Source organism: Tursiops truncatus, chromosome 19 (assembly GCF_011762595.2).
Source record: "Tursiops truncatus isolate mTurTru1 chromosome 19, mTurTru1.mat.Y, whole genome shotgun sequence".
NCBI lineage: Eukaryota > Metazoa > Chordata > Mammalia > Artiodactyla > Delphinidae > Tursiops > Tursiops truncatus.
This window is the reverse complement of record NC_047052.1, coordinates 181487-209271: the sequence shown is the minus strand read 5'-3', so window position 1 is coordinate 209271 and position 27785 is coordinate 181487. Positions and strand designations below refer to the sequence as shown.

Below are 27785 nucleotides of genomic sequence, written 5' to 3'. Positions count from 1 at the left end.
CGGGTCTTTCTGCCTCTCATCACCCTGAGTGGTGGCTCCTGAGGTCACTCTGCCAGCCGGCTCTGCGGCACCGTCTGCTCCTCCTGCAGTCACGGGCCTCCCGGCTCTGCCGCAGCCCAGAGTCCAACGTGCCGGGGCCCCACTATTACCGCGGTGGGTCTTGGGCTGGATGCTGGCCTGGCACGCGTGTGAGAGCCTGGCGTGGGTTCGCGGGCAGGGCGACGAGAACCGCGTCTCAGTACGCGCCTCCCTCCAAGCGTCCCTCTGCGGGTCCCGGCTCTGCACACCGCCCCCCAGTCCCTTCCACCTTCCTCACCGCGCCCCCTCCCCCGGACCCTCCCCCCAGCAACCGGATCCCGGCTTCTCCACCCCCTCCCACCTGCCTCACCCTCTCCACAGGCCTCCCCCCGCCCCTCCCGCCCCTCCCGCCCCTCCCCTCCCCTCCCCTCCCGCCCCTCCCCTCCCCTCCCCTCCCCTCTCCCGCCCCTCCCCTCCCCCTCCTCCCCTCCCCTTCCCTCCCCCTCCTCTCCCAGGCCTCACCTGCGGCCGCTCGCGCTGGGCGGGGCCCGACGATGACAAAGCAGCGGCTGGCGGCGCGGGATCCGCCCCCCGCGCTTCTCGGGCGCGTCGGCCCTGGCGCGGCTGTTATGGAAACGGGCTGGGCGCGCAGGCGGCGATGATGGGGCGGCCATGGCCCGGGCCGGCAGCTCCAGCGGCAACGCGGCAGCGGGCGAGCGGGCCGGGGGCGCTGGGCGGCCAGAACCGTGGGAGCTGTCCCTGGAGGAGGTGCTGAAGGCGTACGAGCAGCCCATCAACGAGGAGCAGGCGTGGGCCGTGTGCTTCCAGTGCTGCCGCGGGCTGCGGGGCGCGCCGGGCGGCCGGCGGCGCATCCGGGACACAGCGGACATCCTCCTGCGCAGGGACGGCTCGGTCAGCGCGCAGCGGGAGCCCGGCGCGGCTGGTGAGGCCGGTGGCGGGGGGCGGTGTCCGCTCGCGGGGAGGGGCTGAGACCCTCCCTCCCTTTGCTGGACCTGGACCCGGACCCGGCGCCCCGCTTCTGGCGCCTTCCCTCTCTGGACCCGCCGACCTCTCCCATTTCCGCGCCCTCCCTCTGCCGCACTGGGGGCCCCTCCTCCGCCTTCTCTCTCTACGAGACTGGAAGGCCCTCCTTCCTCCTCTCCCCTTTCTGGATTGGGAGCCCCCAGCAACTCTCCGCTGGGACGCGGACCTCCGCCCCTTGCCCCTGCTTTTCCTCTTTCCCTCTGCTAGACATGAAAGTCACTCTCTCGACCTGGGAACCGCACCCCCCCCCTTTCCTGGATTCCCCCCACCTGAAACCCATCTTAACATCAGGGCCCGCTGCTGGCTGGAGAGGAGGGAGGGGGCTTTGGCTCCTTGCCTGAGGCCCTTCAGCAGGGAGACTGGACTCTGCCCCTCCTACCGCGGTTCTCCCCACCTGGGCTGCTTCCTTTTTCCTCTGGGGGTCTGCAACCCTCAGACCTTCCCACCCAGTGACTGGTGGTGTGGATCCTTGTTGGACTGGTAGGTACAGGACAGGCGCTTAGGCACGAAAGGAAACACGCTTTTCTCGGGCTCGTTTTCCGTGGGTATGAGGATTTAACAGAGAATGTGTGAAATTTGGGGAACAACTTGCTTAGTGTTCTGCTCTGAACCATGAACGGGAACCAACAATGAAGCCCTTGAAAGGTACTTGAAGTCTATGGACAATGATGAGTTTAAGTGATTTGTAGCCTCTTTAAGAAAAAAGTTTTCTTCCTGGAGAAGCAGAGTGCTGGGACGGAGCATATGACGATATTACCCCCAAAAGTGATACCCTTGGGGAAGCACACAGGCCAGCTGTGTGTGCTGGAGGGGGTGGGTTTGCAGAAATCCATGGGCAAACTCATGGAGGTCTGGGAAGGACCAGGGCAAAGCTAGCCAGAAGCGACAGCTCCTTTGGTAACAGGGAGGGGTCCGCGGAACCTCTCCCACCCACTACGACCGACACTGTTTCTCCACAAGCTCCTTCTCATCTCTGAACCCTGCTCCCACCTCCCTTAACACCTCAGCTGTGTGACACTTGAGAGTTGCTCTATTTTCCACAAAAACACTTACTTGACAGGAGAAAATAATAAGAGCTGGACCCAAACAGTACTGTTCCCATTTTACAGTCGGGTAAGCTGAGGCTCAGGCTTACCCATAGTCACACAGGAAGCGGCAGGATTTGGATTCAGCCCTGATGCTCTCAATGCCTGTGTCCACTGTCTTCAAAGGCTGGGCTGAGAGCACGATACAGGATGGCCTCTCGTCATCGGGGGGCCCTGGAGTCTGCATATTCACCAAGAGCTTTTCTCGTAAAGCTGTATGTCCTCCTTAAAAGACCTTCCCTGTGGCCCTCCTCATCCCTGAAGGCACACAGTGTAACCCAGGGGGTGGCTTCTGGCACCGCAGAGCAGTACAGGACTATAATGGGCCTGCCTGGTCTGACCCTCTGATTTTAAAGATGTGGAAGCTGAGGCCCAGAGTGGTAAGTGGTTTGCCACCAGTCAGGTGCAGAGCTGAGGGGTCCCTGCATCTCTGACTGTGGGGTCAGTACTCTCCACAGTGGACCACAAGGGCCATCCTCGGGTGCAGCGGTCATCTGGTTCTGTCCACTCCTCCAGCCCGGCGATGCGTCAGCCCCTTCCTCCTGGTCCCTGCAGGCCCAGCGGCGCTTGTGCTGCCTTCACCCAGGCCGACTGGAAATCCAAGGCTGCGCTTCAAAGCTCACGTGTGGCCACTCTCCACTGACCTGTATGGGGGCGTCCCAGCCCACGACACAGAGGGGCCCAATTTCATTTTCCCTTAGACAGGATCTTTGGTTTCTGTCCATAAACATGTCTTGTAAAGGGGGATGAGGTGTGTGACTCGCTGCCTCTTTAAAGGTTAAGAAAAATAGATTACCCTGAACTTTCTCTTCTGTCCCTGTTGAGCTTTTGTGAATCAGCTGAAACTTTAGACCAGCTGTCTCCCTAAGGTAGCTAACCCAGCGTTTCTCTGGGACTTGAGTGATTACTGGATTCACTGAAAGATGCGTGTTTATCTCGTGCTGTAATCGCAGTTGAGAAGAAGGTTCCCATCCTCCCTCAGGAAGTTCTGGTAAATGTAGGCATTAAGTCAACGTTTAAAATAACTTTAAAGAAAGCAACAACCAGGGACTTCCCTGGCGGTCCAGAGGTTGAGACTCTGTGCTTCCACTGCAGGGGGAGCAGGTTTGACCCCTGGTCAGGGAGCTAAGATCGCACATGCTGCGTGGCCAAAAAGAAGAAAAAAGGAAAGACATCAACAACCAAACTAAACCTGACTTGCGGGGGGCCGGAGGTGTGGAGGAGTACTATTACTTTAGCATAGGAGTGGGAATACTTCCCACTTCCAGCTAAGCAGGGGAAGCTTACTCGAGTAAACTTCCTAGTCGGCAAGTCTGAAGACTTCTTCATAACTGCTTGGAAGCCCCCTTTTTCAAGTGGGAAAATGGAAAAACATGTTAACAGTGAAGTTATTTTTTTTTATATTTTTTAAATTAATTAATTTACGGCTGCATTGGGTCTTCGTTGGTGCACGCGGGCTTTCATTGCGGTGGCTTCTTTCTTCGCGGAGCACGGGCTCCAGGTGCGCGGGTTTCAGTAGTTGTGGCTCGCGGGCTCAGTAGCTGTGGCTCGCGGGCTCTAGAGCGCAGGCTCCGTAGTTGTGGCACACGGGCTTAGCCGCTCCGCGGCATGTGGGATCTTCCCAGACCAGGGCTCGAACCCGTGTCCCCTGCCTTGGCAGGCGGATCCTTAACCACTGCGCCACCAGGGAAGCCCTAACAGTGAAGTTATTTTTAAGAGGCCATTATTAAAACCTCCTGATGGGGAAGGGTGTTTTGTTTTGTTTTTAAATTGAGGCAAGAAAGTCCATCAGGCATCTCTGCAGTGTGTGTGCTGACCGTCCTCTGAGGCAAAGCCCGTTCATGCAGCGTGGCCAGTGGTCAGTGGTCCTGGGACACTTTCAGTGGCATTTGTCCGCCTGATGCCTCCAGGGCAGGCCCGCCAGGACACTGCCTGCTCCAAAGCAGCTCTCGGCTGTCACCTTGCCTGAGACCTCCCATCCTCCCAGCCGACATTTGCGGGGAAACAGCATACTTTTCTCCAGGCACCAGGCTCTCCACCGTGAAAACGCCCTTGGGCAGGTGGAGGGTGGGCGCAGGGTGTCGATGGGGTTCCTTTCACCTCCGGCCTTCTCCACTCTGCTTACGCTAATTTACACATTGCCCTGCTTTTCTGGGGGTTTTTCTTGTCAGTTTTGATGCTGGAATTTTTCACAGGCCCCTCTCTTCACGCTTGGGTGCTCATGCGACCTGTCCGCCAGGTCACACCTGCCCCCGCACCCCTCTTCCCACTCTGCCCTTTCCTGCCTGTAGTTCTGAGGCCACTGGCCCTTCCAGGCCCCCCCCCCCCCCCCCACCAAGCAGCGGGCCCTGTCTCCAGGGTGAAGCTTCCCCCGTGCAGCCCACCGCTGCCTAGAGGCGAGGCCTTCCCAGTTCACCTCGCGTGCAGCCCTGAGTGCCAAACACTGAGACCATTTAGTTTGTCCTGTGTTGGACCTTGGCACCCCTGTGTCATGAGCTTCATGGGGCCCGGTTCTCTATCTACCTCTTTACCTCCAGCCCAGTAGGTGGAGAAGTAGCAGTGCTGGGGCCCCCACTTCTCCTGCATAAACTGGGCTGAGAGTGGCACATGCCCAGGGACTGGGGAGGACTCATGAGGGAACATCAGTATGGAGCCCACATCACCCTGGGCCCAGGGATCTGTGCACACAGACACAGAGACACATGTGCTGCTGTTTCTGCGCTGCTGTCACTGTGTGTGTACGTGGGGCCGTCTGTGCTCGCTGGAGATGCCCCTTCCCACGCCTCCTGGCCCAGCACGTCCCTTCCCAGGAGCTGAAGGGGGACCCCTGGTGTTCCAGGCAACCCTGCGTGTCCTGTGGGCCCTGGGCCCTCAAGGTGGACTTGCTGGGCCTCACTGGGAGATCGCCTCCTGAGTGACCAGGGACTGTCTTTATAGCTTGCCTATATCTTTTTTAAAAATTGTATTTATTTTTGGCTGCGTTGGGTCTTTGTTGCTGTGCGCGGGCTTTCTCTAGTTGCGGCGAGCGGGGGCTACTCTTCGTTGCGGCGCGCGGGCTTCTCATTGCGGTGGCTCCTCTTGTTGCGGAGCACGGGCTGTAGGCACGCAGGCTTCGTTAGTTGTGGCACGTGGGCTCAGTAGATGTGGCTCGTGGGCTTTAGAGTGCAGGCTCAGTAGTTGTAGCGCAGGCTCAGTAGTTGTGGCGCACGGGCTTAGCTGCTCTGCAGCATGTGGGATCTTCCCAGACCAGGGCTCAAACCCATGTCCCCTGCATTGGCAGGCGGGTTCTTAACCACGGCACCACCAGGGAAGTCCCACCTGTGTCTTTTTAAGTGGCTCTCCACACAGATGGACATACAGGTGAGGGCTGAGTGTCCAGCAGTGAGAGGAGAGTAGGGGCTGGCTGGAAAGATGAAATCCTGCTTCCGAGGAGAGCATACTTCGCTGAATCTCCTCCTGGCAGCCAGAGTGTTTCTGGTTGAAACATTTTCTTTGAACCAGGTCCTTCCCGTATGGCTTTTGTCTCCTGCTTCTTGACCCCCCCACCAAAGCTACCATGCACCCTTGCTGTCACGCAGGGGTCCTCCTGGGCCCTTTGCTCCTGTGGGGTCACACAGTCAAGATATGGTCCGGGATGCAGCGGCTCCACCTTGCCATCCTGGGAGACGGGGAGCGAGGGAAGCACTGCTGTGAGCCCATCCCACAGACGAGAACACCGAGGTTCAGGAGGCAAAGCAGCCATGCAGTCACCCTCGGGGAGAGGTGGGGACGGCGCTGGCGAGTAGACTCAGCCTTAGCTTGCGCCCACCCCTGCCTGACCTTGGGAAGTTACTCAGGCCTCTGGGTGCCTCAGTTTCATTCTCTGTGCAGTGGGGCTTTGATAGCAACTGCCCCAGAGGCCATGTGGATGTTTGGGGAGCCTTGGGGCATACCTGGCCCCGGAGGCGCTGGCTTGTGGGCTGTGATCCCGGTCCCCTGTGCACCTCCCCAGACACAGCTAGGGAAGCAGCTCCTGCAGGTTCACGTGCTGGGCCCAGAGCAGGACTGCGGGAGTCAGGGGCCTGGGCGCTGCTCCACTGCACAGTTCTTGATGGGAAACATTCTCCGCTGCAGGGAACACCAAGCACCCCCTTCAGAAAATGGGGCCGAGGGCTGAAGGCACTGCATGGGGCAGGCGGGCGTGCGTGCGTGCGTGCGTGCGTGTGTGCGCAGGCGCGGGCAGGGTGTGACTGTGAGCTGGTGTGCTTGTAGATGGCATTGAGATTTAGTCCCACCTCTGACCAAGGATTACCTCACAGGAAGGCAGTCCCTCGACAAGCTGTGTTCCCTGTTGGGACACCTGTGAGATGCCTATGCCTGGGGTCCCATGACAAATGACCCCACGGTACGCTCAGCCCACTCGGCCCTTTGCCAGTTCTGCCCCATGCTTCTAGGAGAGGCTTCAGGTCTTTGGGGTCCCTGGGGGACCCGTGTGCCCTGGAGGCTTCGCTCATGGGGTATGCAGCCCAGCCTCTCTGCCCCTGTAGGGCCCCACTCCTGCTACCCAGGTCTTCACACAGAAGGAGTCCTTGGTCCCCAGGACAGCGTCAACGGTTCAGTGCCAGGGCCACGCTGTGGGGGCCCACAAACGGAGCACTGGGCACTGGTTACTCTGGTCCCAGGACGTGGCCATCTAAGCAGATACGCCAGTGAGTGTCAGATGCTAGGGTTTCGCTGTGATCCTGTTAGACTCCTGGGAGGGAGTTTGGCCTCCGGGTACGGCCCAGTCAAGGAGGAGGTGGCTTGGAGTTGGCACCCCTGTAACTGGGCAGATGGGCCTGTCCTGAGCCCAGGGCGCCTGAGCACAGGGTGCCCACCACTGTGTCAGCTCCGCCCGGAAGCCCCAGCTCCACCTTTTGTTAGCTGTGTGGTCTTGGTAAATCTCTGTATCTCTCTGAGCTCCAGTTTCCTCCTCTGTAAAGAGGGAGGCGTGGCGCCAGCCTCCACGAGGAGTCTGTGCCGGCTGCAGCCACGGTAAGTCATCTGCTAGCTCTGCAGCAAAGCGCTGGGCACGGAACCACCGTGGGGCTCTCCAGTCCTTGCGACTTAAAATACAACTGGGCTGGTGAACACTCACCTTCCAGACCGTGCTGGGTTGTGATGGGCGCTGAGGGTTGGCTGCCCCCTGCCCCCTTGAAATCAGGGAAACTCGGGGCCCTGGCACCTCCGGGAAGCACCTTTGTCAAGTGTGATCCCTCGCACCTTCCATGGCCGCCGTTCACAGCTACAGGCTTTTACTGACCATCCAACACCTGTATACGGCCAGCTGCTCGCTGGGAGTTAATGCTCACTGTTGCATTAACTCCCCTGATGCTGGGCTGCAGTGTCTGCCATTATTTAATGGACCAGCCCGACACAAACGCCCTTTGTCTTTGGCGATCTTCCTGCCTTTTGATGGCGTTTTGAAAATATTTGCAGAGTCAGCAGGTTCGCTTAGCAGAGAATTTCACGGTTTGGGTTTTTTTGTTTTTTTTTTTTGCGGTATGCGGGCCTCTCTGTTGTGGCCTCTCCCGTTGCGGAGCACAGGCTCCAGACGCGCAGGCTCAGCGGCCATGGCTCACTGGGCTCACATGGGCCCAGCTGCTCGGTGGCGTGTGGGATCTTCCCGGACCGGGGCACGAACCCGTGTCCCCTGCATCGGCAGGCGGACTCTCAACCACTGCGCCACCAGGGAAGCCCAACGGTTTGTGTTTTTTTTCCACCTCAATTTAAGGCAGCTAAACTTCATAGCCTAACACAGTTCTGCGTGCCTTATTCAAGGAAGGTGGTGGAAGGAGGTGGGTTTTCTGTGTCTTGTCCAGCCTGGCCTCTTGGGAGGCCCGGGGGTGGCTCAGGGAGTGACTGGAGCATAGATTCTGGGTCCCCCAGCCTGGCCACAGCTGGCACCACCACTTACTAGCTGTGACAACTTGGGGCAAACGAGCTCACTCCCTTGGGCCTCTGTTTCCTCATCTGTGAAATGGGTACGAGAACCATCTACCTCCTGGGCTGTATACCGGTTACACAACTGAGTACTTGTAAACATGCCAACTCAGTGCCGTGTTTAACGATAAACCTAATAAAATACTTAGAGCCCAGTTCAGCACCTGGGTTTCGTCCCAGGGACTCTGAGTCTCTGGCAGAGACAGTCTGGGGAGAAATCCCCAGAGGTGGTGGCCAGACGCCAGCTGACCCAGCGCAGCTGTCGGGAACTCTGGAGCAAGGCCTGCCCTTTCCACTGCGTCTGGGTTTCTCATCTAGCTCTGATTTGGGGGTGTGCGGCTTCCGACCGTGAGGGCTTTCCCTGGGCCTGGCTGACCCGAGCTGGCCCCTGGCTACTTCCTCTCTCCCCTTTCACTCGTGCCCCCAGCCTTGCTTCCCGAGGGGGCAGGATGGACTCCGTGGCTCTGTTGGCTGCCCCCTCTGAGTGGTCGCTGTGCAGGGCGAGTAGGGGCTGTCTTTGCCAGCCGCCCCTCCGCCCCTGGGGCAGGGCTGCACGGCTCGCCTGGTGTCCAGCCGGGAGCTGGGCCTTGTTGGTGTCCGTCCAGTGACCGACGGCTCAGCTTTCTGGTTTCTGATGGAGACCTTGGGCGATGCGCTGTGTGCTCCTGGTGGGGGGCCAGTGGGGGGTGGGGGCCGGCCCCGTGTGTCGGGTCCCAGGGCCGCTGACGCTGGTCCCGACTGCCTCTTCTCTCCCCTTGCAGAGTCCACAGCGATGGTGTCACCGGCCAGCTCGGAAGCCCAGGTACTTTAAAAACAAACTCTACACGTTACAAGTTAGGTGTCTTGTATAACGCACTTAAAGTTATACAGTTGTTCCCGTGAGGCAGGACGCAGATAAATGCTCAGTGGCTTAGTGGAAGGGCTTGATAGGGAGATTGAGCCCAGAGGGCAGGCGGTGATGGGGGAGCCCGCCAGGGTGGTGTGGACGCGGTGGGCCCGAGGTTCAGGGGGAGTGATGTACCTCCCTCCCTCTCCCCTGCGACCCCCGGGCTCCTGGAGGGGCCTCACACTGACCCGAGGGAGGAGGGGGGGCAAAGGTGATGTGGTCTCCGGGGCCCCCTGGTCACAGAGTGTTGGACAGGAATTGGGTCCGGGGGACAAACAGGAAAAACAGCCCACAACCAATGTCCCGGAGCCCCCATCCAACCCAGAACGCAAACCTCACCGGCAGGACCTCTTCCTGTGTCTCCCGTCCCATCTGCCCGCCCGCAGGTAATTGAATTTGATGTTTATCATCCTCCTGCCTTATGAAAACCAGTTTTGTGCAAATACATATTTATATATTAAACACAGTGTTAGAGCAAGGGTGTGGGCACAGGCCAAACGAGGCTGTGTGGTTTGCTGTGTAGAATGCAGAAACAATAATAAAACCATCCCCAAGTTTTCTGACATTTTCTCATCGCCCCATGCTGGCCATTCTTAATAATGTCAGTGATAAGATACCCCTCTGGCTGGGGTGGATGCCCTGCTGTTTACACAGCATGGCTTTCCCGTGGGATTGCCGTGAACTCTGTGCTATACAGTTTTCTGGAATTTGAGGGGGAAAAACCCAGCCACGCGTTTCCAAGAACCGATTTCACTGCTTGCTGGCTCCTGCTGCCGGGGCTGCCCTGCTGCCCGCAGGCCTCGAGTAGACTTGTGTTCACGACCTCCCGCTCCAAAGGAGGCCTCTTGTTAGCAGTTTTGAAACTATTTACAAGGAACTCTGTATGTAGGGGTCCAGTCTGCACCGTTCTGCCTGGAGCCTCATCAGTCAGCCTGAGAGCCCCACCCGAGGAAGTGGGGCAGGGCAGTCTCCCGTGCGGTTTGCCTAGATTCTCACACTGGCCCTTCGGTTACTCGGGCCGGTCCCTGGGGCTGGCCCACTGGGCCTGCGGGTGCCTGGTTCCCACGCTGCCCGGGCAGGCGGGGTTCAGGGTTCTGAGGCTCTTGGCTGGCTGCCCAGGTTTTTCCTTATGGGGAAGCCGGTGGTCTTTGCCTCTGAGAAGCTTTTAAGGAGCAGCTATCAGATAAGAGACTGCAGTGGAGTTAACCCTTTCACTGATGTGATGCCCGCACGGGCCTGCGACCAGGACCACCGGGGGAGGCTGGGTGGGCGGCAGGCTGTGCTGCGCTGGAGCAGGGGAGCTTTGCTGCCTGCCCCACCCATGGGGCACAGTGGCCTCCTTTGGAGAGACTGAGTCAGGGCCACCCCTGTGGTTGGCGGGGGCTGTGAGGTCCCCCCGGGGGGGTGGGAGTGGAGTTCACTCCCCCCTACCATCTCCTTCCCGGCCCCCACCTCTGAGCCAAGAAAGGACCGCTGGAAATTTGTGTAAAGTGGGGCCCTCGCCCACCCAGCGGTCCTGAGGGGCATCCAGGCGCTTTCTGGAGATCCCACTGCCGCAGGGACTGCACCAGCCACGGCCTGGCCCTTCGGTCACCTGTCAGATGTGGCCGGCCTTCGGCCTTTGGGCCTCTGACTCATGGTTCTAGGGTGCGACTTGGAGCTAGGTCTGACCCTCGCCTCCTGAGGCAGAGATAAGACATCTCCAGGCTGGGAGTGTTGTTGACTTTTGCTGGAACTTTTCTCCCACTGGGCCCTTGCTCTTCCCACGCGTCCAGTGTCCCGAGCCAGGCTTACGCCCCTAGGCCCCCTCCAGGCTCAGGGTGTCTTCGGAGGCGTTTCTGCAGGACAGGGAAGGCCTGTTCTCGTGCCCTGTCCCCTGCACAGCACTGACACTCGCGCCTGTCCTTCAGCTCTGCTCCAGCCCACTCCCTTGGGGCCCAGGGGGGTAGGATCTCAGGAAAGAAGAGGAGAGGCCAGAAGGGCCCCGGAGGCCAGGTGGCCCGCACGTGCCTGGTGAGGGTGCAGCTCTGTCCGTGGCACAAGGTCTGGGCACCGGCTGCAGGCCAACCCGACCCCCAGGCCAGCGCGGCCATCCTGTGCCATTCTGTGTCTCTGCCCCACCTGTGAAACTAGAGGTTACCTCAAGGCTTGTGGCAAGGTTGAGTGGCAAAGAGCTGTTGTCATCTTGGCATGTGTGTATCTTCTGCATCATAGTCCTCAAGGGAAACCACGAAAGCAGTTTCAAACGCAAAAACAAAGTGCGGTGCACACTGGATGCAGCTTCCTTAGTCTTTTTTTTTTTTAAGGATTTATTTATTTATTTTTGGCTGCGTTGGGTCTTCGTTGCTGCGCGCGGGCTTTCTCTAGTTGCGGCGAGCGGGAGCTACTCTTCGTTGCAGTGCACATGATTCTCACTGTGGTGGCTTCTCGTTGTGGAGCACGGGCTCTAGGCGCACGGACTTCAGTAGTTGTGGCATGCGGGCTCAGTAGTTGTGGCTCGCGGGCTTAGCTGCTCCGCGGCATGTGGGATCTTCCCGGACCAGGGCTCGAACCCGTGTCCCCTGCATTGGCAGGCGGATTCTTAGCCACTGCGCCACCAGGGAAGTCCAGCTTCCTCATTCTTATTTCTTAGGCTCAGCTGCGCCACTGGCTGGCGTGGAACTGCTTTCGCCTTGGTGCCTCCCTGTCGAGCAGACCCGCGTCCCAGGGCCACTGTGGGGTGCACACGGCACTGGGACAGATGACTGTCTTCCACAGAACCTGGCTTCCTAGATGTTAATGGCAGTCTGTGAAAACAGAGTTCCCCACCAAGTAAAATTGAAAGCAGAGTGGAGAGGTCTCTCTACCGCAGGACTCATGTTTCTAATATGCTAATCCACTTTTTAAAAAACTTATTATGGGGCTTCCCTGCTGGCACAGTGGTTAAGAGTCCGCCTGCCAATGCAGGGGACACAGGTCCATGCCCTGGTCTGGGAAGATCCCACATGCCGTGGAGCAGCTAAAGCTCGCGAGCCACAACTACTGAGCCCACGTGCCACAACTACTGAGCCCATGTGCCACAACTACTGAAGCCCGCGTGCCTAGAGCCCGTGCTCCGCAACAAGAGAAGCTGGCACAGTGAGAAGCCCGCGCAACGTGACTAAGAGTAGCCCCCACTCGCCGCAACTAGAGAAAGCCTGCGCGCAGCAACAAGGACCCAACGCAGCCAAAAATTAATTGATTAATTAATTTAAAAAAACTTATTATGGAGAAAGAATTTCAAGCATATACAAAGCCAGCAGAATAGCATGGTGGGCCCCCCGCAGCTAAGGACACACCTGTTCCCTGCGGGCCCCGCCCCTTCCCTCCCCACCTGCCCCCTGGTGACCCCACCCTGCTCCCCGTCCTCAGGTACAATTACTTTTTAGGTTTTTCTTTTTCAGGTTAAATTTACATACACTGAAATTTACATGCAGCTTAAAATACTGAAGGGAGGGGATCTTGCTTTTTGTGAGTTCCAGTGTCAAACTTTATCGAATGAGCTAGTCTTTCTCTTCTGATTTAAAATATACTGTTACAGCATATGAAAAGCTAATGTTTCACTAGGTTGCCTCTCTGTCTTTTTTTAAACAAAGCCGTTGGGGTAACTCACATTTGGTGAGTTCTGACCAACGTGTATACCATGTAAGCGACACTGTACTCAAGAACACAGACCTTTTCCAACGTTCCTATGCTGCTGCAACCTCCACCCCCCATGCCGGCTGGGAGCCGTGGGCCTGCCCTTGGGGACTGTAGATTTGTATGCGGAGCCCAGCAGCCTGGAGTTCTGGCTCTGGGCTGTGCACGGGGGTCAGGGCTCCACACGGCTGCCCAGCTCACGACTAGCGTGGATACACGTTTTTCCTCTCTCTTGGTTCAATTCCCCAGAGAGGAGCTGCAGTCCCGTGGCAAAAGCGTGTTGGATTACAAGAACTTGCCACACGGTTTTCCACAGTGGCTGTGCTGCACGGGGAGCACCCTGTTCCCCGTTTGGGTGACCCTGGGCGCATCCCCAGGGAGGACAGCTGCTGTTCCATTTCACCATTAGAAGCCGCGCGGTGGTGACCTTCTCCTGCGGCAGCTGGGACCCCGGCCCGCCGCTGGCCCCCTCCCGGCACCCCTCCAGTTCGTGTGTGCCCTCCCTGCCTGTTTGTGACCGCGGGCCCCTGTCCCGCAGGTGGTTCAGTCGCTGGGCTTCGCCATCTACCGCGCGCTGGACTGGGGGCTGGCGGAGCACGTGGAGCGCGAGCTCAGCCCGCAGCTGGAGCGGCTCATCGACCTCATGGCCAACAGCGACTGCGATGACGATGGCGGTGGCGGGGCAGCCGACGAGGGCTACGGGGCCCCCGAGGAGGAGGAGGAGGCCGAGGGCGGCCCCCGCGCCGTGCGCACGTTCACACAGGCCATGCGCCTGTGCGCCGCGCGCCTGACCGAGCCCCGGGGCGCTCAGACCCACTACCAGGCCGTGTGCCGCGCACTCTTCGTGGAGACGCTGGAGCTGCGCGCCTTCCTCGCCAGGGTCCGGGAGGCCAAGGAGGTGAGTGGAGACTGGGCGACGCCCAGGCCGTAGGGACCAAGGACATGGGGGCGCCTGGCAGGGGCTGAGGGCGAGGCAGACGGGGCACGTGGGGGCGGGTGGAGCAAGGGGTGGGGCCGTGAAGGCGCCTCCACCCGCAGAGGCGGGGCCAGGAGGGCGGGGCCCGGCTGTCCCTCCCCAGTCCCTGCCTCCTTCCCTGTGTCCCTCTGTCCGTCCACAGGGGGTGGAAATCCTCGGCTCGCAGCTCGCTCTGTGTGGGAGTGCCCTGAACGCTTTGTAGGTTTTAGCTTAACCCGCACACCTCCTGCGTACCCGGTTTTGCACAGGAGGGAACTGAGGCTCAGAAACTTATGTAAGTGGCACCTTTGCCCCGTGACCTCACTCCTGTTGCCTCTAAGTTAGTTATTAACTTCTCGGATCCCCATGTTTGCATCTGCAAAAGGGGCTGTGCCTCCTGCCTCCGGCTCACCTGCCCAGGTGATGGTTCCTTCCGAAAATAGGGTGCAGAGGGCGGCCCAGGACCCATGCAGAGGTGCCAGCGTGCTGGAGCTTTGGGGAGGTGGGCAGTTCAGTGAGAGGACACTCGCCCAGGTGTTTGCCCCGCTGGTGACAGTCTGCTGTTCCCCTCCACCTCCCTCCGCGGTTATCACCCTTTTTCCGGATGAGCAGTTGGAAAGCCTCTGAGAGGCTGTGTCCTTGCCCCACGCCACAGCTAGTACAGAGCAGAGGGGGCCTGACCCGGCTCCCAGCTGGCCTTCTCCCGGGGCTGCTCTGCTTCTTCATGGTCTCAAAGTCACAGGAGGTGACAGTCTCCGCCCCAGCTCTCCCAGCCTCTCCCTTGGCAGGAACTGAGGTGTTTCCTTGAAACGGGGGTCACAGCCCACAGGGACCCCTGCCTTCCACCAGCATTTCACAGATGAGAAAAAGCAGAGATTTTTGGAGAGGTCGGGAGGTATTTTTGGAATTAACTGCTGCTGGTCCCTGATTCCACCCTGGCCCTTGTGGGCACGTGTCTCTCGTTTCCTCTGACCAGGAAGCGTTCCTGCGCAGCTCCTCTGGCTCTGAGCTCGAGCAGGCTCTCAGGGTTGTTTTGATCGATGGGCCTGGGACCCAGCGCAGGACAATTCAGATGCTCCTTGAGCCACTTGGCCCTCATCTACAGCCCAATCCTAGCCCAAGGGGGGGTGGCCCCTCTGCACAGCCTGTGCCTCCGAAGCCCCATCCCCCTTCTTCCCTCCCCACGCTTCCCCGGCATCTCAGAGATGTCCTTCCAGTGCTCTCATTGTGGATGGTCCTAATGGTTTTCTGTCACCTGTCCTGTTGCTGAGGTCAATTCCTTACCCAGGCAATAAAAGCTCTTTGTTTTAGGAGCAAACAGCTCTAGACTTCAAGCAGTTGACCCAAGAGAAGTCTGGGAAATTGGAGGAGGTGGTGAGAGGGAGGCTGTTGGTGGGGCGCAGCTGGGCTGGCATTTGGGGCAGAAACAGCCTACTCAGGGGGCAGGTAGAGATACTCCAGGAACGACAGGAGACCCACCTTCCTGCCCTTTGCAGAGACCGCCAGGTCACACGCAGGTCTATTTTTAGAATCACACACCTTGTGCTTCTCAGAGACTTGGCAGAGTTTTCTAGAGCGTCCAAAGCAGTTTGGCAAGTGGCTTGGGGTGAAAGCCAGGGTAACCGGTTCTGTCTGATTTGGGGGATGGGGAGGGCGAGGCTGTGCGCCAAAGGCAGCTGCTTCTCCAGGGAGGAAGATTGGAGGAAGAACCGCAGCTGCTGCGAAGATCAGGGCAGCGAACCTAGCAGCTTCTTCCCAGATTCTCAGCACAGAACAGCTGCCCCACGATCCCCGGCGTCCTTCTGGGGCCTCACCGTGACGGCAGCATTTTCCCCAGGCCGTGAAGTCCATCCCTGTGACTGTTTGCCTTGGCCTGCTGTGTAACTCACCCTCTCGGCTGTCCTCCCACCCATCCAACTACCCATTTATTGATTCATTTATTCATTCAACCAATGTTTAAGACCTAGCACGTGTCTCACACAGTGCTAGGAGCCAGAAACACTAAGATAAAAAAATAAAAGCAAAAACAGAAAACGTGGTTCTGGCCTCATGGAGCCAAGCATTCAGACAACAATCAAAGCAGCAGATAGATGTACAACTGCAGATGGGATCCTGTGCAGAGAAGCGGCCGAGGGTGTCCCATGAGGGTGGGTGTGCGTGGGGCCCGGGGGCCCTGTGAGCTGAGGTCTGAAGCCCTCAGTGAGGGGGATCAGTGAGGGAAGGGGGCAGATTCTACTGCAGCCAGGAGGTACTGTGTGGGTGCTACGTGGAGGTTGTGCTTTCTCCCCTGCCCTTGCCTGGGAGATGCGGCCACAGATAGCCAGTGGGACTCCAGTGTTCCCGTGGGGCTCCAAGGCTGATGGCCTGGTTCCCCCAGATATCTTTCTGAGCCCCAAAGCCTTGTCCAAAATGCCCACTTGTCCCTTTTGTAGCTGGTGGACCAGTAGCCCATGTGGGAGACAGGCCAGCAGGGCCCACATCCCCACAGCTGCTCTTCTCCCCTTTCTCCTGGACTTACAGATGCTGCAGAAGCTTCGGGAGGATGAGCCGCAGTCAGAAAAGCCCCTGATGGAGCTCGACAGCCTGGGGCGCACGGACTGGGTAAGACGTGGCCCCCGCTGGCCCGGGGCACAGCCCGGGAGCCCTGCCCGGGGCTAAGGGCCATTTTCATCTTCTCGGGGCCCCAGGCCCGACTCTGGGTCCAGCTCATGCGGGAGCTGCGCCACGGAGTGAAGCTGAAGAAGGTGCAGGAGCAGGAGTTCAACTCCCTGCCCACAGAGTTCCAGCTCACCCCCTTCGAGATGCTGATGCAGGACATCCGCGCCAGGAACTACAAGCTGCGCAAGGTCATGGTGCGCCCCTCAAGGTCATGGTGGGCCCCTCAAGGTCATGGTGGGCCTCTCTAGGCCATGGTGCGCCCCTCAAGGTCATGGTGGGCCCCTCAAGGTCATGGTGGGCCTCTCTAGGCCATGGTGTGCCCCTCAAGGTCATGGTGGGCCGCTCTAGGTCATGGTGGGCCTCTCAAGGTCACGATGGGCTACTCAAGGTCATGGTAGGCCGTGTTGAAGGGGGTCCACGTTCAGCCCCCCTCTGCTCGCTGGAGCCCCTGCTTGGTGTGCTGGCCACTGAACTGGGGCAGACGTGGCCCGGAGTCACGTGGTGCATGGTCCTTTCAGGGACACAGTGTGACAAGGGCAGGGAGAAGGGGACCAGGGGCAGGAGCTGAGGCTGCAGGATTGTCGCATTTAACGCTCACATAGCCCCTGCTGTGTGCCAGCATCGCTGAGAATCTTAAACGTGCGAGTTAATTTCATCGTCATGACAACCCTTTGAGCTGGTGCCGCTAACCCCCATTTCCACATGAAGAATCTGAGATGCAGGGAAAGCCTGTGGTCGGGCCTTGAAGGCCACGGCCGCACAGCCACTGAGAGGGAGGCTGGAGTGAGGCCCAGGCGCTGCCCATGGCTGCATGAGCCCCTCTCAAGGCCACAGCCCTGGCAGGTGGGCCCTTAGCCTTGCTGCCCTCACCCCACACACAGGTCAACGGGGACATCCCTCCCAGGGTGAAGAAGGATGCCCACGAACTTATCCTGGACTTCATCCGCTCCCGGCCTCCGCTGAAGCAGGTACCGGCTCCCTTGGGGCGTTTGGAAGGTTGGTTCTGGGGCGCTCACTGCCCCAGGAGCACACAGGGCCTCCATGTCCGACCTTGTGATGCCGTGGGCTCCGGATTCCTCATGCAGGGTTCCTCCCCAGCTTGGGAGTCGGCCCCCACCTGGCACTGCCACACCCCCTGCAGGTCTCAGAGAGAAGGCTTCGCCCCTTACCCCAGAAACAGAGAACGCTGCATGAGAAGATCCTGGAGGAGATCAAGCAGGAACGCAGGCTGCGCCCCGTGGAGGACAGGCACTGGGATGGGCGGGGTGAGCGGGGTGAGCACGGGACACCCCCTCCTCTGCCCCTTGCCTCCCCTCCACCCCCCAACCCGTCCTGTCCTGTCCTGCCTTACCTGCTGCCTGCCCCAGGGTTCGGCTCTCTGCCCTGCATCCTCAACGCCTGCTCTGGGGACGTCAAGTCCACTTCCTGCATCAACCTGTCCATCACGGATGCCGGGAGCAGTGCCCAGCGCCAGCGGCCCCGGGTCCTGCTCAAGGCGCCCACATTGGCTGAGATGGAGGAGATGAACATATCCGAGGTCAGAGCCCACGGGTTCCTGAAGAGAGACTGAGGAGGAGGAGGGGGGGAGGGGGAGGAGGAGGGGAGGAGGGAGGGGGCAAGGACACAGCCAGCGTCCATCCGGCGTCCAGCTCTGTGGGGCGCGCCCTGCTTTGAAGCCGGTGTCCTGCTGTGGGGCTGGGTCTGCCCTGGGGGCAAGCATGGCCGGGCTCAGGACCCTTTCCCATCTTGGCGGCTCAGAAGGGTCACTGGGACGGTGGCCTTGGACCACTGTGGCCTCTGCACAGAAAGGTCTAAAGCGGAGTGCTCCGTCCTCCTGGGGCTGGGAAGCTGGGCAGCCCCCTTCAGGGGTGAAAAGCCAGCATGTCCCAGCGGGGCTCTGCATCCTGGCTGCTGCCCTCTGAGCCCAGAGACCAGGGTGGTGGCCACGTCCACGGGCCCCACCTGCCCCCCAGACCTGCCCTCCCAGGACTTTCCAGGAGCCGCAGACCAGGGTGTGGTTTTCGAGGCGCCCGCCTCCCCCTGGCCTGGGCAGTGTGTAGCGGAGGCCCCTGTGCCCGACACCTTGGTCCAAGGACCGGCAGGAGGCGCTGGCGGGCAGAGAGGTCAGGGAGGTGCCGGCTGGCGTGTTCGCAGGAGGAAGAGTCGCCGTGTGGGGAGGTGACACTGAGGCGAGACCGCTCTTTCTCGGAGCACGACCTGGCCCAGCTCCGGAGCGAGGTGACCTCTGGCCTACAGCCCCCTGGAGGCCTGGAACGGGCTCGGCCGCGTGCGGACAGCGTGCAGTCCTGGACGCCCAGCGCCCAGGAGCCAGGTGGGTGCTGCCCTCCCTTCCCTGGGCACCCTCCTGCGGGCGCCCTTTGCCCCTGCCCGGTCCCAGCGGCTTCAGAGGGTACAGGGAGCTCACACCTGCAGGAAGGGTATTTATCACCCCAGGCAGCCATCCCCCACCTTTTGAAACTTTATTAAATTAGTAATACATACTCATTGTAAAACTTTAAAAAAAAGTTCCCGTCATTCTATTACCTAGGGATAATTGCCGTTGACATATTGGTGTATAGAAAGAAAGCTGGATGGATGGACGATTGACAGATCCTTCTAGTGTTTCTGTCAATGGAGACGTGCCCACAGAGTAGCACACACCACTCTGGAGCCTGACCAGTGCCCTGGGTTTTGTCACGAGCCCCGCCCTTTCCCCATCGGTCAGCACGCAGGACGGTACGGTTCTGCTGGCCACGCAGGGTTAGTTGGTCCCCTCCGTGGTGAAGGCTGGGCCCCACCAAGTGCCCCGGGTCACAGGGTTGCCACCCTGCCCAGTGCCTCCCACCAGGCATGGCCAGGCCCCCTTCTCTCCCCTCAGGGTCACCTTGAGCCCCTGTGTTGCTTTCTGGCCCCTCTCGGGATGGTCTCATGTGGTGGCTATGACTCACTCCTGGTGTGAAGAGGTCCAGGCCAGGCATTCCGTACCTCACTGTACCCCCATGGTGGAGGTGGACCCCCTCTTCCCCCTCCGACCCTCTCTGCCCCTCTGGGTCTCCAGGCAAAGGGTGGTGAGGGGCGCTGACCAAGGCTGCCACGGCCCCATCATGGGGCTCAGATACGGGCCCCTCTGGCCTGCCGCACTGCATAGGCCCTCGATGTGGGTGATGTGTCCTCTACTAGACCCCTCACCCCCAGGAAACCACCGCACCACCACCTCCTGCTGCCTGGAGGGCCATCTCCCCCTTCCCTGGGCACAGCTGTCCAATGCCAGAACACCTGCAGGTTGTCCTGACAGCCCCCGGTTCTTCTACCAGGTTCTGTCAGCGTCCAGTCCCGGCATGACCCCGGCTCCCCGCCACGCAGTGACCTGGGCTCAGTCGAGGACAGGCCTGGGGCCTCCGAGTGGCTGGTGAGTGACGGAGGCGCGGTGGTCCAAGGTGGCTGTGTTGGGCTGGTGTGCCAGCTGGGCTCAGGAGGGGTGAGGGCTCCGCGCTCCAGCCACCCAACCTGGGCAGGTTGGGCTTTGCTGCCGCCCCCTGGACCTTCTGGGTACTGCGGCCCCCGGGGCCGGAGAGGGGCCTTGCTAAGGGGACAGCCCAGTTCCACCTCTGGGGGCTCAGGACAGGTGAGAAGCCCATCGCCCTGTGCCTGGAAGGCAGCCTGGTGACACTGGAGAGCACTTTCTCAGGTCTTGACTCTGTGCCGCTCCCTCTCGGCGCCTCCGTTTCATTGGCTGTGAATTTTGTCTGACTTTTCATTGTGAAGAGCTAACAGTGGCTGACGTTTTGAGGTCCCCACTTGGACCTGAACCCTGGTGCATGATTTTATCAAATGCGATGAGAACAGTGAGGTGCCTGGGGGGCCACAGGACACCTTGCTGATGCTTTGAGAGACGGAGTTCTGTGCTAAGAACACAGGACTGTTCCCCTGGGGGCTAGGACAGGGTGTACTCGTCATGGCGGCCCAAAGGGCCGGGCGCTTATGACGAGGTGGACAGGTGCAACCACCTGACTGGCAGACCCGGAGTCGCAGTGGATGGTTGGCGCTGGGAGGGAGGTGGGAGCGGGGGAGGGTTCCAGGAGGAAGGGCAGTGGGCATTGGGACTCTGGCTGGCTCTGACTGGCCTGGTGTTGGCAGGTGTGGAGCAAGGCTGGAGGCAGATGCTTCAGGTCTGGGAGCACTGCGGACGAAGGTGGGATGGGCTGAAGGGTTACATGTGCAACGAGGCCATGGACGGGCTGGGGGCTGGCCGGTGGGGTGGGCGGGGCCAGGTCAGAGAAGCCTTGCCTGTAGCCATGCACAGAGAAGTCCCAGGGAGCGGTACGGCTCCCTGGCGTGGCCGAGCTGAGGAGCGGGGCGTTTTATGGAGCTGCTGGGCTTGGTGGACCGAGGCCAGGGAGGTGCCAGGGTCCTCCGGGAAGAGGGGAACTTATGGAGACGCCCTGAGAGCCTGAGACCGGCCCCTTGGGCCTCCTGCCATAGGAGTTCAGCCACCCCGTGGAGAGCCTGGCTCTGACGGTGGAGGAGGTGATGGACGTGCGCCGTGTGCTGGTGAAGGCCGAGATGGAGAAGTTCCTGCAGAATAAGGAGCTCTTCAGCAGTTTGAAGAAGGGGAAGGTGAGGGGCCCGGGGTTGGGGCAGGCGAGGGCAGGACTGGGCCTGGCGAGTTCTGGACAAAACTGGGCTCTAAGCAGGCCTTTCCATACAGATTTGCTGCTGCTGCCGGACCAAGTTCCCACTGTTCTCCTGGCCGTCCACCTGTCTCTTTTGCAAGAGGTGAGTGAGCCTTCTGAATGCACCTTGGCTGTGAATTAACATGGGAAGGAGGGGTAAGAAGCCTCTAGGCTTCTGTCTAGTAGAGCTTCCTGCGATTCTGAGGACGATCTGTCAGGCACTGTGAGTTGTGCAAGGAAGGGACAGAATTTTTTATCTAATCGTAACGGCTGAGCAGCCCCCACTTTCAGCCAAGGTGGGGTAACAGGAAGCAGGACAGGCATCTTCCGCATGAAACAGCCAAAAAGAAAGAAAAGACATGAAACACTGGTTCTCAAGACATCGGGTATCAAGCAACCAACGGGAAGCAGACAGGGTGAGCTCTATCCTAGGACGGCCTCAACTCTGGACTCGTAGCCTATTCAGCTCCTGGGGTGGAGGAGCTAAAGCTGAGAACGAGGGCACCCGGGCAGCTGGTGTTCTCCCCTCTGGAGAGAGTCCTCCAGGAAGCAGGTCTCAAGAGACCTGCAGAAGGTCCCCCTTGAGTGTTCAGAGTTCTGATCAGCACATACACGCAAGGAAATTACTGAGGGTTTGGAAGGAATCATCTTGAAGCACAGATTGGCAAACTCCAGCCCATGAGCTAAATCTGGCCCACTGCCTATTTTATAAATAAAGTTTTATTGGAACACAGCCACACCCATCTGTTTATTATTCATTTAGTCACACCTAAAATGTTGACTATCTGAGCTTTTACAGGAAAAGTTGACTGACCCTGTCCTAAGGGTTTAAAGGAACAGTACCAGGAATAGTGTCTATTCCCACCAGCCATGGTGGAAAGTTGTGATTCATGGCTGCTGAGTGGAATACACAGGAAGGTCTTGCCTCACTAGTGGGAATAAGTGCCCCTAGACTGAGCACTGCTCCAGAACTAACAAATCACAAAAGCAAGACCGGAAAGGACCAAACTATTCCCAAGTATCCTGACGGCTTCCCAGAGCAAAACTCAAGAATAGGAATAAAAATATATCCAGCAGCCAGCAAGATGAAACGCCTGGCGTCCAATCAAACATTACCAGGCATGTCAAGAAGCAGGGGAACATGACCCATGACCCACATCACCCAGAACTGACACACATTTTAGGGTTAGCAGATAAGGACATTGGAAGGTTTTTTGTTTTTGTTTTTTTGGCCACACCGCACAGCATGCGGGATCTGAGTTCCCCAACCAGAGATTGAACCCCGCGCCCCCTGCAGTGGAAGTGCGGAGTCTTAACCACTGGACCACCAGGGAAGTCCTGTGGACATTAAAAGTTTTGAACTGCATTTCATATGCTGCCAAAGTTAAAGACATGGAAAAGGTAAAGGAGAGACAAATCGAACCTCTAGACATGAAAGCTGGAATGTTTGGGATGAAAATTACACTGGATGATTTATAGCAGGTTAGACATTCAGAGGAATGTGCAGAAGAAAAGATTAGTTAACTTGAAGACCTAGCAATAGAAACTATCCAAAACAAAATTACCCAAAACAAAAACACTGAGAGAAAAAATAATTTGAAAATGAAAAATGTGTTGGCAAGCTGTGGGATAACATTAAGAAGCCTAATATAGGTGTAATTAAAGTTCCCAAAGATGTGGGGGCAGAAAAAGTATTTGAAGAAATAATAGCTAAAAAGGTGTTCCAAATTTGATGAAAAATATAAACCTACAAGAAACTCAGTGAACCCCAAGCACAAGAAATATGAATAAAATCACACCAAGACACATAATAATTAAATTGATCAAAACCGGTGATAAAGAGAAATTCCTAAAGTCAGTCAGCAAATAAAGACATGTTATGTACAGAGAAAGAGAAAGATGACTGCAGGTTCCTCATCAAAACATTGCAGGCAAGATGTCAGTGGAACAACATCTTTAAGGTACTGAAAGAAGAAGAAGAAAAAAAAACGGTCAATCTAGAATTCTGTACCCAGCAAGAGGCAAAAGTAAAGATTTCCAGAAATACAGAAGCCAAAAAAATTCTTCACCAGCAGACCCACACTGGAACAAATGTTAAATGAGGTCTGCCACGTAGATGGAAAGTGACACCAGATGGAGACCTGAATGTACACAAAGCAATAAGAGCACTAGGAACAGCAACTCCTAACATATAAGATTATCTTCTTATACCTCTTTAAAAGGTAAACCAATACCCAGCACCCAACAAGGTAAAATTCAGTGTCCATCATCCAATCAAAGATTACCAGGCATGCAAATAATTAATAAAAATGTATTTTGGGGGTTATCACATATCTGTAAGTAAAAAAATATAACAGTAGCATTAAGACCAGAGATGGAGGACTGTAAGTATGCTGTTATAAGTTTTTATATGAGATGGTAAAATATTACTTGAAGGAAGACTGTGATAAGTTAAAGACTATCCTATGAGCCCCAAAGCAACCACTGGAATGGCTTGTATGTCAACAAAGAAGATAAAATGGAATCATAAAAAACACTCAATACAGAAAGCATAAACAGGAAAAGGGAACAAAGAACAAATAGGACAAAAAGAAAACAAATCACAAGATGATAGACTTAAACTCAATTATATCAACAATTACATTAAACGTAAATGGTGTAAACAATCCAATTAAAAGGCAGAGTTTCTCGGATTGAATAAAGAAAGCGAGACAATCTGCTGTCTACAAGACATGTAATTTATTTTTAATTTAATTTTATTTTTTGGCTACGCTGCACGGCTTGCAGGATCTTAGTTCCCCGACCAGGGATCAAACCCAAGCCCCCTGCAAACCCAAGCATGGAGTCCTAACCACTGGACCGCCATGGAATTCCCAAGACATGTACATTAAATAAAAGTCACACACTGGTTGGAGGGAGGTGGGTGGAGAAAGATACACCACACCAACATTAGTCTAAAGAAAGCTTGACTTGATATATTAATATGATACAAAGTAGACTATGGAGTAAAGAGTATTATCAGAGTTAAAGGAGTTCATTTCATAACACTAAAAGGAAGAAATAATCCTGAACATTTTCCACACCTAGCAAGAGATTCAATATACATGGAACAAAACATTGACAGACTGCAAGGAAAAATAGCTAAATCCATGCTTATAGTTAGAGATACGAAACCCTAAGGGTCTAGGAGGTTTGCATGACACTACCACCAACTTGATCTAAGCGACATTTAGAGAAACTAGACCGAACAGTGCGATGTATGTTCTTATCAAGTGCACATGGAACGTGCACCAAAATTGACTATTCTGGGTCAAAAAACAAGTCTCAAAAATGCGGAAGGATTCATATCATACAAAGTATGTTTCCTGACCACAGTAAAATAAAATCAAACTAATACAGAGGTTTGTTGACGGCGAATTAATTACGGGACATCCATGCAAGAGTGCGTGGTCCCTTGTTTTAAAAAATGAATTTGGACAATTTGTACTGATGTGGAGAAGAGCCCTGGTGTATCTTTATACAATAGTACACATGATACCCCATTTCATTTACTGTATTTTTACTTTAAATGTATGTTTTTGTTAATTTATGCTTAGATATGGAGAATGGAAACTGCTGATAGGAGGGATCGTCTCTAGGATGGGCTTTACAGGAGAGGACTCGTGTCTAAACTAAAATTCTCTCTAGTGTTTGAATTTTTACAACAAGAAGGCATTTACTTTTGAAATCACGTATGGGAAATAAACACTGTTAATCACTGCTTAAAGACGGGCATCTCACTTGAGGGCCCTCTGGTTCTGACAGTGCTTGTGGAGAGAGGGGTCAGGTACCCTCCACTCCAGACCAGATGCTCCCCAGCAAGAGCGAGGAGGGGCAGAAGTATTTTGGGTGCAGAGCTGAGTAAAAAGAAAAGCAAGATTTGGGAGTAAAATGAAAGTAAAGCACTGACGTGGCCAGGGGTCAAGCGGGAGGCAGTGACAGCCTGGCCTCGCCTGTGTGCCGGGCGGGTGCTGGATCCCTCACAGCTGACACTGCAAACCCTCTTCTTTTCTCTCCAGAGCTGTCTGCAGTTCCTGCAGCATAAAGGTGAGGACCACCTGGGGTCAGAGCGAGGGCCCACATCTCAGGTGTCCTGCGGCCCGACCGGGCCTGTCCGGGGGTGGGCAGAGGCTCTGCTGTCTCCTGTCGGGTGATCCCTGCTCACTACTCACCTCTTCAGCTCCTTCCTCCAGAGCGATCCACTTCTACACTTCCCAAAACTGCAGTTTTTAAAGACCCTTGTAAATGGTCCCTTTTTTTAAAAATTAAATATTCTGTGTTAGTAGGCCAGTGCCAGGAGACCCGTCTCTTTCTCTAAAAGTCCTCCTTCTGACACCCCAAATTCCTTGAGTGTTTTTGGAAAGCCTCATTTTATAGCAGCTTGGGGTGTCTGCATACACGCAGGTGTGCACAGAGGTAAAGGATAATATTTGGAAGGATGTCACCCCTTTACACCTCATCCCAGAAACAATCATCTGTTTGAGGGATTTACCACCACTATTTTCAAGCCCTTACTTTTCATGCTGCCACTTGGCTGTAGAGAGACCACCTCGTCAGTGTTAAGTGCTGATTACATACAGGCCGCAATGCTCCATCTTGTGTGTTGGCAGCTGCTCGGGGGGACCAGGGTGCCTGGAGTGTCTCTCTGTGTTGCAGATGAAGATGCCGTCTAAGAAGTTTGCACACATTCCTGTGTACACGCTGGGCTTCGAGAGTCCTCAGAGGGTGTCAACCGCCAAAGTCACGCTGGCACAGAGAAGAGACGCCTTCCAGTGCGTGCCTGCCCTTGGTGACGTCCCTGTGGTGGGCAGGTGTCACAGTCACCTGGAAGCTGGGCGGGGGCCTGTGTGCTGGGGTGGGGTGGGGCTGAGAGGTCAGAGCCCAGGACCCAAATTCCTCCCAAGGAAGAGCTGCTGCGGGATGGACTTTGCTCTGCCTGATGTGGGCGCGGGGGGATGTGGAGACTCGGGAGGACCCCTGACGGCCCCGTCCTGCCCCAGACCCCTGCAGGGGCCCCACTGGCGGAGCGTGGAGGAGGAGTTCCCGCACATCTACACCCACGGCTGTGTCCTGAAGGACGTCTGCAGCGACTGCACCGGCTTCGTGGCGGACGTGGTGCGCTCCAGCCGCAGGAGTGTGGACGCCCTCAACACCACGCCCCGCCGCGCCCGCCAGACCCAGTCCCTCTACGTCCCGAACACCTGGACACTCGACCTCAAGTGATGGTCGTGGCCCCCTGGCCGCGGCCCCCTGGCCGCCCGGTCCGAGGCTTTTCGGGGTGCCCGGGTGGCCATGCTTCTGGGGAGGAGCCAGGCTAGTCCTGGACCAGGCGGAGAAGCCCCCGTCCTGGGGCACGGCGGCCCCCGGCCCTCGTGACGTGCATGTACATATATACATATACAGATACGTTTATATAATATATACACACAGCATATATATTTATATTCATGCTTCCTGGCCCCAGAGTTCATTTGGGGTCAGACTCACTCCAGGACCCTCCCTGGGGGAGGCTGTTTCCTCTCAGGATTCCTTGAGCAGAGCGGGGGTGGGGTGGGGGTGGGGCGGATGGGAACAGGTCTTCTCACTCAGATGCAGAGGGGGCACGTGGGCATACAGCAGAGGGGCTCTGGGAAGAAGGTCCTACCCGCACGTTTTCTTTTCCGGCAGCTTCCCCTCCCTGGGTGGATGTCCAGGCCGGGACAGGGGTCCTTGGTCCCCAGGGGGCTTGGAGCACCCCCCTCGCACCTGTGCTCTCCTAGCAGGGCCGTGGGCTGCGGAGGCACCTGGGAAACCTCTGAGTGGGCTAGGATTCCCCTGTTGGGCATCCCAGCCCTCCATGTGGAAGGTCTAAGGCCAAGCTCACTCCCGGCCCCCACCTGACATCCGTACCCTGGCCATCTGCCACGCAGCCAGTATCGCTGGCCTCCCGCACTCAGAGGTGCGGGGATGGTGCTGGCCTGGGGGCCCTGGCGATGCTGGCGGTCCTGGTACGGGAAGGAGCTCTGTAAATTGTACACAAGGCCACTCCTGGCCGAATAAATGTGGTCTCACAGTCTCCTGGCCGGGGTGTGCACTGAGAGCTCTGCAGTTGCAGGGGTGGGCCTGTGCTCCAAGGGCGGACACTGGGCTCTGAGGGGCCACCTGCCGCCTGGTGCCGTCATGACACGAGCGTGCTCAGGCCCACTCCATGATCTGGCCATCTTGGTCCTACAGCCGACAAGGGCTGTGTGTGTCTGTGTGACAGCCGCACAGCCTGCTGCCTGTCACCTCCCAGCCTGGGGACCCTTTGGCCTCATCCGCCACATCTCTACTCCTGTTCTCCAGGCAAAGGGTTTCCTCAGGGCCGGCAGGTTTGGGGGAAACGTGTGGGTGAGCACCCGGGTGCTCTGCCCACAAGGACGGGGGCTTCTCTTGTCACCCCCATCTTACAGATGAGGAAACTGAGGCTCAAGGAGGTGAGGGAATTTGGCCACAGATGCGCAGCTTGCCCAGGATCTTCAGCCAGGCCTATCGGATGCCAGGCTCTAAGGCCTGGCACACAGATATGGGCCTGGAGGAGGCCCCAAGGGACAGAACTTGTAACAGACGGGCCTACGGGTGAGATGCTTTCTTCAGCTAGGGTCCAGGACCCTCAATAACAATTAGAGCAGCCAGGAGAAACAGCCCGTTCCCAGCACTTGTTCTGAGTACTTCATGGGCAGGCAGTATTGTTATCCCCATTTTAAAATGAGAAAACTGGCACAGAGAGGGTAAAGAATTGTCCCCGGTCACACAACCAGCAAGGAGAAAGCACTTCTAAGTGCAGATAA

The 27785-nt window shown here is 57.2% G+C and overlaps 1 protein-coding gene across 6 annotated transcripts; it reads left to right on the top strand.

The window, feature by feature from the left end:
* The first annotated feature begins 690 nt into the window (after nucleotides 1–690).
* On the top strand, nucleotides 691–26429 carry SPIRE2 (spire type actin nucleation factor 2). 6 transcript variants are annotated; one of them, XM_033845114.2, is made up of 15 exons: nucleotides 691–961; nucleotides 8870–8910; nucleotides 13190–13549; nucleotides 16127–16207; nucleotides 16294–16458; nucleotides 17146–17232; nucleotides 17406–17529; nucleotides 17632–17801; nucleotides 18419–18596; nucleotides 19579–19673; nucleotides 20747–20881; nucleotides 20973–21040; nucleotides 24996–25023; nucleotides 25633–25748; nucleotides 25977–26429. In XM_033845114.2, exons 1-15 carry the CDS (start codon nucleotides 691–693, stop codon nucleotides 26197–26199), a joined length of 2142 nt encoding a protein of 713 aa, XP_033701005.1. In that variant the 3' UTR covers nucleotides 26200–26429. The 6 variants fall into 6 exon arrangements, 4 of the variants coding, with proteins under 4 accessions (XP_033701005.1, XP_073651735.1, XP_033701004.1 ...); XM_073795634.1 differs by having other exon boundaries at nucleotides 17406–17538; XR_012327899.1 differs by having other exon boundaries at nucleotides 17406–17801; nucleotides 25587–25748; nucleotides 25977–26117.
* Nucleotides 26430–27785: the final 1356 nt, after the last annotated feature.